Here is a 12,743-nt window from a genome sequence, read left to right on the forward strand (position 1 = left end):
TTCCGGAGGTTGTCTCTGTAGGCCATGGGCATCCTCCGGTCTTGGGCTGGGCTTCTCCTGCCATCTCTGATGGGAGACAGGAGAGAGGTCACAGGCAGGAAGTGGGGAGGAGGGAACCCTGGGGTACTCTGTGGAAACTACAACCCCGAAGTTACCCCAGATCAGATTCCTGGGGAGTCAAGCAGCAAACCAGAGTAGCTTACGAGCTCATCCTGTCCTGAGACACAGGCTAAACAAAATCAATAGACCTTCTTTACTGTATCTTTCCCTTTGTTGCTGGCTCAGCCTGAGTTAAGATGAAACATTATTAAACTCAGGATTGTACAGAGGGATGATAGCCAAGTCCTTGTGTGAGGGGAGTGTGTAGGAGAGGAAGTGAACCGGCCATCATGGCATCTGGGAATGATGAAGAGTGTGTTTTAAGTCTGTACAGAGACTGTGTGGGACCTGAAGTCGGGGTTTCTTGCTCTCACTCAGGGTTGCTATCATTTCGCTTAGACGAAATTTAGACAGAGTGACACCAATGATCTGGACACTCGGTCTTGTCTACTCCCAAACCCCTTCCTTGCACCTGCCCCTCCCCGGCCCCTTGCACACACTCTCCTCCTGAAAAGCTGTGAGGAGAATGACTGTGTTAGGAAGTCTCCACACTCTGTCACCATCCTTTGCTCTGGGAGACACTGATGGTCAAGTTCCGCTCAGCTCAAGGAAATACTCACACAAATCTTCGCACCAGGGCCCCCTGAAGCCAGGTTATTTCAGTTTTAGGCAGCTATGCAAATGGACCCAGGCCCATAGACCATTTTCTGTCATAGGCAACCTAAGTAAGAACCATGCTTTTTCCTCCCTGAGGACTCCACCCATACCTGGATCACTTTAGCCTGACAGGATCTGAGAAAGGGACTGTGAAACAATTATTCTGGTGGGGTCACTGTCCAATATGAGGTTCCTGTGACAGCAATCTACACATTCTTGCCCAGGAAAGGAAGGCTTTAAACAGAGAAATAGCATCACCTCACTCCAAAAAACAAGAAGGGCCCTACCAAGCAGCAGCTCTGTCCCTCACTGCACAGGTAGGACGCCGTTGCTGCCAGGCCTACCCAGTGCAGGACACTTGGCACACCGGCTCAGACACAGCAACACGTATGCAGGCCCCCGAGGGCAATGCCCTGCTCTGCTGACAGGATGTGGGGCGTACTTTCTGGGAAGGAAAGAATAAGCCCAGATTTAAAGGCAGTACATTCTTAATCTAAGAAGGGAGTCCAGGTCCCATCAGCCACATCAGTGACCTTAATTTTTTTACATACAAGATGGTGAATTGAGCCATCCCGAAATTCATGCCAAAGGGAGAAATAACATTTTTGTTCGAAAAGAAGAAATGAAGAAGAGCTTAATCATATAAAGTACCTTCACTCAAGTATTAAAACCCAGAGGCCTCCGCCAGCAGTGCTGGGGACAGTGCATACAGGTGTGGTAGGGATTCAGAGAACAAGAGCAGAGCCATGAGGCACTTCGGCAGCGAGCAGATGCCGTCCTGCCGAGCTTCTCAAGATGAGGCACGGCAGATGCCTCCGTGTTCATCCCTCCCAGAGAGGGCCTGTCTGGCACAGAACCTGGAGTCGAATGGCCCCATGGGAAGGATGGGAAGGCCCACTTCCTACAACAGTGTTATTCTAACCACACATCAATGTGACCCACACAGGCTGTATAGTCTCAACACAGCCACTCTCTGACATAGGACAATAGCACTTACAGTGTCACCTCCCAGGCCCTGCATCTTGCTGATGTATTCCTGCTTCCCTGGATTAGGAACAACAACCTAGGTGTGCCTGTCCCCAAAATGGCAAGAGCATGTGCTTCCAGGAGCTGCTCAATATCTACAATGCTTTATTTCCAGAAAACGCAGCTACTGCTACCTCTTCGCCTCCTGGAAAAGCCTGTCTGTCTGTTCAGCTTGTCCCAGGTGCCTCCGCCAGACCTAGGATTAAGAAGGCCTTCTGGGGACAGCTCTGCCTGCCCCCACTCTTCTATTGTCTTTTACCAAACTGTCCTTTGGAAGCAGTGACGCCTCTGGGCTGGGGAGGATGGGGGCGCTCCTGCATCTATCTGAGGCCCAGGGCCTGTGTGGCATCTCCATGTTAACTCAGCGTGGCTCTCCAGGGTGATTTGACAAGCGTAACCTTTAGAAGCATCTGCAGCAAGCCATCTGGCATTGATTTTCAGCTATACCCTCTGAGGATTCACCAGCACTGCCAAGTCAAAGCAATTCTTTTCTGGACACAGCAGCTGCTAAAGTGGGTCACCTTGCATTTCTATAGCATTTCTATGGCCAGGGGACAGCCTGGCAAAGGGGAACTCACTTTAAGGTTAATGACTAGGGTTGTTGTGAGCTGCTGACGTGGTATGGGGAAAAGGAAGCATCCAAGAGTAGTACATTTACACAATCAAGTCTGTTTTGCAGGTCCACTTGCTGATTTCGAGGCTACCCAACCCAACCCATGTACTATAGACAGTGGACCAGGCAGGTTCCATGAAAGTCTAAGGTTCTGGGCCCCCTATACACTCAGAGAAGAATAGTTAGGATGCTTCAGAGAAGCCATGTCATTCCTTACTAGTACCCTCCAGACGGAGGGAGACAAGGCACAAAATGTAGAAATTAAAGGGCAGCCTGTTTGGCACCTCTTGCCAGAGTACAGGGTCATCTGAGCCCTTCTCCTAGGGGTCATACTGACACTGAACATGGAGGCAGGCTGCAGCCCTCTGCTCATGCTGGAGTCATTTCAGTGGTGCTTTGAAGGTCCTCAGCCTTTCATGAGTGGGCTCGGCATTTCCCGTCAAAGAACATGTGATCCAGTTCCACTGAGAATCCTCGTTCCCTCTAGCACCACATGGAAATGGAAACCGGCAGGCCCAGCACACCCATCATTCCAAGGAAGCCACGGGACTTGCCAGCCTCACAGATGGTGCTGCTCAAGCCTGGCATAACTCTGTGTGGGCTGGCAGTCTCACCTCAGGCCCAGGTGTGCCAGCTGTAGTGTGGTGAACTCTACGTGTAAGTGGTTCCTTGCGGTGCACCGTACAAGAGCAGGCACAATGATGGGGTTGGGATGTCACTCAGGGAACAACCAGACATGTGAAGTACTGGTCTGAATGTCTTTGAACTTGTTCTTTTCCTGCTTCTTCATCCTTGATGCACCCTCACCCATGGCTCCAGCATCATGAAATCAGGGTAATGCCCAAATCTGCAGTTCTGACCTCTCTCCCCCTCTACAGATCCCATATCCAACTGCCTGACAAACATCTCCAGTGGATGTTCTGTGGGCAACCCCTTCTGAAGCCTGCTTCTGTACCTAGGCTTCTCCCCTTGGCTGAGGCTCCACCACACCTTCAGACACCAAGTCAGAGCCTTCGGCTACATCTTGGATGTCTCCCCTCTCATACTTCCCATATTCAGTTAATTACAGGAGTCCTGCCTTACCCATGGATTCGCTTTTTGTGGTTTCAGTTACCAGCTGTCAACCACTGCTGGAAAATATTAAATGGCAAAGCCCGTAAATAAACAATTCACAAGTTTTAAATTGCGCACTTTTTTGAGTAGTGTGACGAAATCTCACACTTTCCCACTCCATCCAGCTGGGGATGTGAACCATCCCTTTGTCCAGCATCTCCATGCTACATATACAACCTGCCCATCGATCACTTAGTAGTTGTCTCAGTTATCAGATCAACTGTCACAGTATCACAGTGCTTGTGTTTAAGTCACCCTTATTTTACTTAATCATGGTCCCAAAGTGCAAGAGTAGTGATGTCAACAATTTGGATATGCCAAAGAGAAGCCATCAAGTGCTTCCTTAAGTGAAATGCTATGTTATGTACATATAGGAAAAAACATAATATATGTAGGGTTTGGTACTATCCACGGTTTCAGGCATCCACTGGAGGTCTTGGGAAATATCTTCTGTGCTACTGTGAACAATTAATATTAAGAAGTAACACTCATGGAGTATTCACTACATGCCAGGTGCTGCTCTAAACGTTTTACATGCATTAACTCATATAACCCTCACAACACTGTAAGTCAGACACAATCATAATTCCTATTTTGCAGATGAGGAAACTGAGGCACTGAGACTTCCCCAAAGACACACAGAGCCAGAATTCAAACCCAGTTATGGTTCCAGAGTCTCTTAATCACTTCTCTGCTGCCTCATTTAAACTGCTTGTGTCTGGCTCTTGGTAATCTCTTGTCTCCAAACCCTCCTCTCTATCACATCTCACCAGAACCATGGATACAACACATCCTGGCGGCCAGAACAGCTTCACCAGAACACAAATGTGATCATGCTACCCACCTAGTTAAACCCTAGAGTGGTGTCTAGCTACTACAGGAGACATGCAAATTGTTCAGCAGGGCTGCAGGCCTTTACGACTCTCCACAGAGCTCTCTGATCTCCATACCATGCACACAGTATGTCTTCAGGCTCTAGCCTGGCCGAACTCCTGAGCATGGTGCTTCTGCTCATGGTTTCTGCCCTGGGATGCTTACCCCTGCCTCCCTCATCTACCCAGTAAATAGCTACACCTTCTTCAAGCCCCAACTCAGAAGCCACCTCCTCCAGTGCAGGGGTCTCCAAACCCCAGGCCATGGACCTGTACCCGGTCAGTGGCCTGTTAGGAACTGGGCTGCATATCAGGAGGTGAGTGGCGGGGGAGTGAGCAAAGCTTCATCTATATTTGCAGCCGCTCCCCATCGCTAGCATCACAGCCTCAGCTCCACCTCAGAGCATCAAGCATTAGATTCTCACAGGATCATTGGTCCCTGGTGTCAAAAAGGTTGGGGACCGCTGCTCTAGAGCCTCTCCCATCCTTTCTAGATACAGCTTCAGGTTTCCTGCCCTGCACACGTCTTTCCTCTCCTACACCACAGTCCACAGAACTGTATTGATCGTTTACTTGTCTTTCTTCCTGGAGATGGTGACGTCAGTCCCTCTAGAGGTGTTTAATTCACCTTCAAATCCTCAATGCTTGACATTCAGTAGACCCTCAATAAAGGTGTGCTGACCAGCTAAATGAATTAAAGCAAGCGCCCGGTGTGGGAAACACACGTGCACAAGACAGAAGGGAGGTGTGAACAGAGGCACTTGGGCTAGGTCCCATCAGCCTGGCCTGGGCTCCACTCACCGGCTGCCCTGGGCAATGGTGGGCACGATATCATGGCTGGCACGAAGAGGCCGGGTCCGGGCCTTCATGCGGGCACGCTGCAGCAGGTGCTTGGCTTCCTCATGCCTGGGGCTCCTCAGCACAGACTCCGGCTTGAGTCCAAAGGTCCTGAGGGTAGCACACAGGCCAGAGAGGGTGGGGGAGAGATTAGAAGAAAATAACATGGATTAGGAGGGCTTTAACAGTGTCGAGCTCGGCCGTGCCAGAAGCAGCCCTGCATGTGCAGCCTCCCTGGTTCAGCTCCCACACAGAGGGCACCGGCACGGGGCCGGGGCCTGGTGCCTGGGGCCTGGGGCATGGCCCTAAGTGGCTCTGGACAGGGCTGCAGAGCTGGCTCATCTTGGAAATCTGCTAAGGGACCAGAGGCAGAGACCCCAGGAGGATCTAGAAAAGGGTAGGGGAGTCTCCAGATTATTCTATTATTCCTTCCTTGGGCAGACAGCAGGAGTTATCTGGGGGGAGGGAGAAAAACGGGCTGAGTTGTTGGGCTGGGCCTGTGCCCAGCCAGATGGTCTTTACATGCATCACCTCCCTCTCTCCTTCTGTCTCTTTGCACCCACACATTCCCACTCAAGCTCACCCACCACCACCCTGAGCTCCCCCCACAGACACAAGGACTCAGGGCTCCACCCATCGCAGCTCTGCTCCTTAGGGAATGACGTTTTTATAAGTCCTGGTGTTTTCCTGCTCCACTCCCAATCTAAACCCATCAGGCGTCCATTGAGGGCTGAAAGAAATTAAACTGAACCCACACCAAGTCAGCAAATGGCTCGATTTTCATAATAATAAGGATCCTCTACCAGCCCTCACTACCTACATATGTGCTGCCTTCCTGGTCAGTCCAGAGCTGCAGAAAATGACAGCAGCCCTTTTTCAAAGCTGTCTCCCAGACAGTGATATATAGCCAGCACTGGGTTATAGCAGTAACAGCAGCCCCACAGCCTCCCACTGACAAGACATTTCTCTCCACGGAGTTCACACTCCCAGCCAGGCTGGCGGAGGGCAGGTGTTCTCTTCACTTGACAGATGAGAGTGTTTGAGAGCAGAGAGGCACGCTTGGCACATTGCTCAAGGTCGAACATCAACTGAGAGCAGAGCAGACAATAGCCAGCCCCATCGCCTCCAGCATCCTTCCTACCTCCTCTGTTCCTTCCACTTCCTGGGTCCTAAGGCAAGCTGAAGATGTTTGTGGCCAAAGTCAGACACCCTCTTTGATGTGATTTCAGCATCCTCTGTGGCTGCCCCTGTCCTCACTGTCATATACACTAGGCTGTCCTAACCACAGAGGATCCAAAGGAAAAGAGCCCAGGCAAAGGCCTAGATCTCAGCCTATAGCCCACCCAATCCCTTGTTTTACCTCCTCCATATGTCACCTGGAGAAAGGGGCCTCATCCTGACAAAGGGAATGTACCAATTAGCTTTCTGGATGACAGACAACACAGATGTGATTGGAACGACTCTGAAGCCTCCTTGGGACGTCATTGGACACGCTCTGGTCAGTCTAGGATTTTCCTTCTCTCTGCCTACCTCTTCCCTCCCACCCTTCCCTCCCTCTTTCCCTCCCTCTTTCCCTCCCTCTCTTTCTCTTTCTCTCTTTTTCTCATTATTTGTACATAACACTGCTTTGGGGCCCAAGGAATAAAAAAAGAACTGCGAGAATAAAGGCACCATCTGTGAACCCTGGCAGGGCCCAGGCACAGTTTTGGAACCAGGAGGGTTGACTGGAGTGATGTGAAAGTGAGTCTCCAGGCCTGCTGCCCCGTGAAGCCTCCTTTGGCAGGAGGGGCCTCCTTTTGCACAGCTCCGTGAGCAGGCAGCTCCTCCAACACGCTGCTGAGAGCAGCTGTGCTCCCTGGGGCTCCTGCTCTGACAGCAGAGATAATGAGGTTACCAGCCCGGAGAGCCGCCCCTGCAGCCGCGGGCCTCTGGCTGCCAGCCCGCACACTCGGAGCCTTCCGGTGACAGCTGTGGTTCCCCGGCTGTCGGAGGGCATTTGTCACAAGACCTGGCCGACAGGCAGGAGGGCCCTAGGCAGCTGGCCAGATGCTGCCAGGATCAGCCTTGCCCCAGGTTTCTAAGCCTTATTCCAGCTTTGCTGTTTCCTTTCTCTCTCTCAGCTTAGAGTTGTTAATCTTTTTTTTCCCATCAGCTGCCCTGCTTTGGTTCCTGGCAGACAAAGCTGGTTTCTCCACTGATTAGAAAAGCAGGGCTTTTTAGGCACCCGGAGGCATCCATGCAGCAACAAACTGAGCAAGGGGAAGAGTGGCAGTCACCTTCACAGATGGCAGCCAAGGTCAGCAGGGCAGGCAACTGCTAGTCATGGTGTACTTTGGAAAGGGCAGGCCTTGCGCAGCCCTGTGAAGGGAAGGCGGTGTTCCTCCTAAGAGGTAGGGGGCAAGCAGGTGCGGTGCTGTGGGATGGTGAGCCTGTCCTACTCTAACTGCCCACCTCCCATCACCACATCATGCTGGCCCACCCCAGGGGTGCCAACCCTACCAGGCAGATGAGTTTAGACTCTCATCTGCGGGAGCCTTTCCAGTCTAATCTGACCCTGACCTCTGCCAAGGACACACGGTGGCAGACCCAACACCTTCCCATCATGAACGATAACCCACAATCCCAGATCTCACAATTCCTCTAGAAATTTCCCAGAAGGGTTGGGACAGTCAGTGCATGATTAGGCAAAGGCAATTCCACCTAAGAAAAGACTATTTTTGTCACTCTCTTGAAAACTTACACATTGGGCTCATTTGCTCAGCGAGCAGGGCACAGGGATGGAGTGGCTGAGGGCCTTTCCTCAGTTTCTCCATCTGTAAACAGTAGTAATTAGATGGAGAGTGAACTCGCTACCCTGTGAGTTTGGGTCTTTGGCCTGGTAGTCTGTTGTACCCCAAAGTGGGGTGAGAACTTTGAAGTCTTCTCCCTGGGAGTTCGCACCACAGATATTTGGCCCTCAAGGAGCAGCAAACCCTACAAAGACCTAATTGTCAGGGACAACTGGAATTCCGCCCAAGTATTCTGGCCCCTCCCTCGGCCCCTCCAACCACCAGAGAACGAAGCTGCTTCCCAAGGACCAAGGGCAGCATGTAGCCCTCTGATTTCGCCATGTAAACAGTTTCCTGGGTGAGAGACCGGCTTAGCTCTGAGCTCAGCTCCTCACAGCCAGGCAGCTCGAAATCTCGAGTCAGGGCAACCACCTCTTCTCTCCTAGCCAGCGAGGTCAATGGGACAGAGTGGCCTCTTTCTGCAGCCATCATAATCCTGGATTAAAACAATAAGCTCCAGCAAGTCTGGGCTTAAGGCTTTCATGCCAGGAACATGAATTAGGGAATAACACGAAATGTAAAGCATTCCGACATTTCCCAGATTCCAGGATGCAGCAGGTATAGGAAAAATATATAAAAATATATACTGTACAGAACATACGGAGACCTTTTGCCTAGCATTCGTTCCAGTTTTGTATGCTATCAAGCCTTCTGATGACCACTGTGTAGAGTGAGAAGAAGAGGAAAGGAAGGCCCAGAACTTTTTATTCTGGACCATGTGCTCCACGACAGCAGGGACCTTGTCTTGGGCGTCTTCTTCCCAGGGCTGCAGGACGCTGATGGGACAGAGCCGAGAGCAGTGGTTCTGGGGCAGCGTGCCCAGTTCTAATTCTGGACTGCAACTTCTTAGCTGTGTCGCCCTGACAGGTAACTTAGGGGTTAAGCCTCAGTTTCCTGAGTCCTTAGGGACTCAGTTATTAAGTGAGATTGATTCCCTTAAAAGAGGTTAGCACAGAGCTAGGTACTTGGTAAGACTCCAGTGTTAGCATTTATTATTATTAAGGCTGTTATTATTAGCACCACTATTTTGTTAAGTTGCTATCACCCCACACTGAGCAAAGGATGGAATCCCTGCTAAAGAGACTGCTCTGTCACTGTCTACAAGGGAAGTCATGTTTGAAGGTAGCAAACCATCTTAAAGCTAGAGAGGGCTTGTTGGTTTTGCTCTAGACTTCCAAAAACCTTTGAAAGGGCTCCACAGCAAAGGCAATTTCTATAGAATGGGAAGCTGGAGGGGGCTGTTTGGTAGCAGAGGGAAGCAGCTGTCCAGACAATAAATGGGAGCTTCTCTCAACAGGGGAGTGGGCATCCTTAAGAACGGCTATTGTAGGATACACCTCATTTGATACCTTTAAAAGAATCGTGGTGGAGGCATGTAGAGCTTCCATAAGATGTCAGCTTCTTACTTGGAGAGAGTGGCTCTGTCCTTGCCTTCTTTAAGGCGGCTAACAAATTACCTACTGGGCTGCCCCTCTTGGCAGTACTGTCTAGCCTTGGTGCATGGGGGCAGGTGTCCAAGACACCCCAGATGAGGGGGCCATGGCCTGTCTAGCTCTAGAGGCCAGAGGGAAGGGTTTCCTCCTCCTGGATTTCAGCCTAACTCTTCACAGATGACTGGTCATGGGTAGGTTACTTTCTTGAGCCTCTTTATGCATAAAGATTGAGACCATAATGAGATATTTGTGTGTGGGGTGTATGTGCCTGACACATAACGACGGCTGGACAGAGGCAGGGCTGGCATGGTTTAGAAGGAAGGAATAGCCACTGAAACTTCTGGCTCCCTGGAACTGAGCCTTCTCTTGCTCCTCAGTAGAGGGGACAACCTTGGGGTTGGGGGAGGGGGGGTCTCCTCTGCATCTGGCCCTTAGCATCTAGGGTCCTGGGGCATTTCTGGTATTCCCTTGGCATCTTGAGGATCTCACCTCCGTGGTGGACTCTCCCTGTGACTGCCCTTCAAATGAGCTGGGCCAGCCCCCCACCCTCACCCCAATCCAATCAGACAGTGACTGTCTTGAGCTGTGCAATCATCATCATGAGCTTCTTGTTTTATCACCATGCAGAGCAGTTAACAATTGTGGACATAATTAGATACATGTTGGGTTAACGTCAAAATGGTTATTTAGTTGTACTGATGCTAAGAGTGTGAAGCAGGACCTTTTATGCCTTCAACCCTGAGAAGATCTGAGGGGCTCACTGTCAGAGCATGTCCTGACTGATATTGGGTCCATTGCGGGATGGCCATCATGATGCATGGGTCCTAAGCCCCTCTGGTCCCATGTGGCTGGCACTCCTCAGGTACAGAGCTGAGAGAAATGTGCATATTTCAAAGGTCCCTTGGGAAGTTCAGCCATACAGAAGTGGCATCAATAAATCCATCCCTCTGAAGGGAGAGATGGAGCCCTGCTGTGTCTCAGGGACCACTTTAACATCTTCCCAGGAGACTCAGGAATAGAGCCAAATGAGCTTCCCTGTCTGAGGGGACCTGGAGACATGGCTGACCTTTCCCTCATCCTTGAACTAGATTCATTCTCTGGGCCTTCCGCCTGGGTGTCTGCTCAGCAGGGGCCTGACTTTAATCGCCAGTAGAGGTCAATGGAGCGCTCTGAAAGAACTTCTAAATGAATCAGAGGATATATGTGGGGCAGAATCCTAAAGTTCACTAAGGCACCACCTCTCTCCTTTGCTCTGACTCTACACACACACACTCACACTCACCTATCCACCATATATACACACAGCATATAATACACAGACACGCACACCCTACACATCCTACCATGCCCACATGTACCCTACCTAAACCCTAAAATGCTGCCGACAGCCTTGCCAGATTAAGCAACAGGCCAGAAATACCCATTCTGAAAATTCTACACAAATGCCATGACCTCACAGGACTGGAGGAAGTCCCTCCCTATCCCATGGTCAAGGTTCTCCACCTTTAAAATGAGTGCTTTTGTTACTTATTATTTAACATGTCAGTCTCGAGCTTTGGCTCCTCCTTTCAATAGTGACCTCTGGACAAAAGCCCCAGTGGCATCACCTCGTAGCTAGGCCTCTCTCCCATCCAGGGAAGAAAGGGTGGGAGCAGCAGTGGGAAGAAGCGCTGCAGGAAAAAAAGGCACTATCTCCACAGGACACAAGGTGTCAGGTGCCTCTGCCCAAGCCTGCCTTCTTTAGGGGGCCCCTAGGAAGGAGGTGGGCAGGGAGAGGGAAAGAATGTGACTGAGGACCACAGTCCTTTCTGCAGTCACTTCTCCACACTGTGGCAAGGCTGGGTGGGGATGCAAGGAGAGGCTGCAAATGCTAACCATGGAGGCGGAAGAAGAGACCCTTGGCAGAAGAAAGACAACTATGATTCCAAATCATAAATAACGAGGGATGAAGGAGCCAGATCAGCCCCTCTCCATCAGGCCCTTGGCCAAAGCTACCTCAAAGGCCAGTAGCCAAGCAATAGCTGAATCATCTGAATCTGGACAGCTCTTGCTTTGTGACAAACTAAGTGCAATTTATACAGGAAGTGGCCTGATAATGCAGAAGCAACAATGCTAGCCTCTGCATTCAGCAGAGACCATGAGACCCCCATGACTGCGCAACTGTGGAAACGGGGCCGCTCTCAGCCCTGGGACCTCTCGTAGCTTCATGTGCCAGGAGCTCGGTATAGACTTAGGCTATGCCAACCTCTGAGCAGACATCAGCAGAGGCAGCTTGGACCCACAGATGGCCCACCATGTATTCTTCCCATCCTACCCCACCATAATCCTGGTGTGCCTACATTCCCAGAGACTGGAGGGGCTAGAGTACAGTCTGTGAGATATCACGATGGGGTTGGAGGAGGTGAGATCCTGTACATGACCCTAACACACACCCTTGATTAGGAAGGAATTGGTGCAGTAAATGTTTTGTATACATACACCTTCCCTAAGGATTTCACAACCATTATCTCGTTTTAGCCTTATGCAGTCCTGTGAAGTCAACCACAGAGATAATATTTGGTCCATGTTAAAGATAGACAGAGGCCACGCAGGGGAACGGACTCCCAAGAATGCAGAGCAGATTGTTTGCGATGCTCTTTGCACAGTGACTTGTGCCCAGTGGTTTGCTCGAGTTGCAGGCAGGCCCCAGCCTGGGGCACGTGGGTGACTGGGATGGTGGTCTCAGGGATGATGATCCTTAAGTGGCCCACTGTACACTAGTCTGCCATTTGGGGTTTGCCTGCTCTTGTGCTTTCTTGAAGTCTCCTACCCTCCTGATATTGGGTAAATGGAAGAATGATGGCGAGGAGGAAGGGGAGAAAATGTGCACTCTGAGGTCTTACCTGTTCTGGTCCGAGTCCTGCAGGGAGATGCCCGAGTCCCAGTCCGCATCCCCCGCTGGTTGCTCTAGGACCCAGAACAGAAGCAGAGATCAGGGAAGAGCAAGAAACTGGGCTCTCAGTTGCCACTTAATGAATGTCAAGGAGAAGTTTTCTCTAGAAGCCATTTAACCCCAAGATAAATCTCCATCTCCTGCCTGTGCCTCAGCCTGAGAGGTGAAGGCACAGCCTTTTACAGTGACTGCTGGTAGGCCTTGCCATGGGCTGCGGGGCCAATATGGGCCCTCTCAGGCATGGGTGAGGAATAAGCTTTGGAATGGGGAAGAAAGAAGGGAAAGAAGGTGTCTGTCCAGGCCTGAACACTTGCACATCCCAGTAGTGCTACC

At 50.9% G+C, this 12,743-nt stretch overlaps 1 protein-coding gene across 1 annotated transcript in view; it reads right to left on the minus strand.

The window, feature by feature from the left end:
• Nucleotides 1-12,743, minus strand: part of KIAA1614 (KIAA1614 ortholog) — a 43,194-nt gene that overhangs the window by 15,000 nt on the left and 15,451 nt on the right. The window contains exons 4-6 of the mRNA XM_023531224.1: nucleotides 12,361-12,424; nucleotides 5,182-5,328; nucleotides 1-66 (exon numbers count right to left, since the gene is read on the minus strand). Of these exons, the coding sequence (XP_023386992.1) occupies nucleotides 1-66; nucleotides 5,182-5,328; nucleotides 12,361-12,424 (277 nt within the window). The remainder of the gene's footprint in view (nucleotides 67-5,181; nucleotides 5,329-12,360; nucleotides 12,425-12,743) is intronic.

This window comes from Pteropus vampyrus, unplaced genomic scaffold (genome assembly GCF_000151845.1).
Source record: "Pteropus vampyrus isolate Shadow unplaced genomic scaffold, Pvam_2.0 Scaffold65, whole genome shotgun sequence".
Taxonomy (NCBI): Eukaryota; Metazoa; Chordata; class Mammalia; order Chiroptera; family Pteropodidae; genus Pteropus; species Pteropus vampyrus.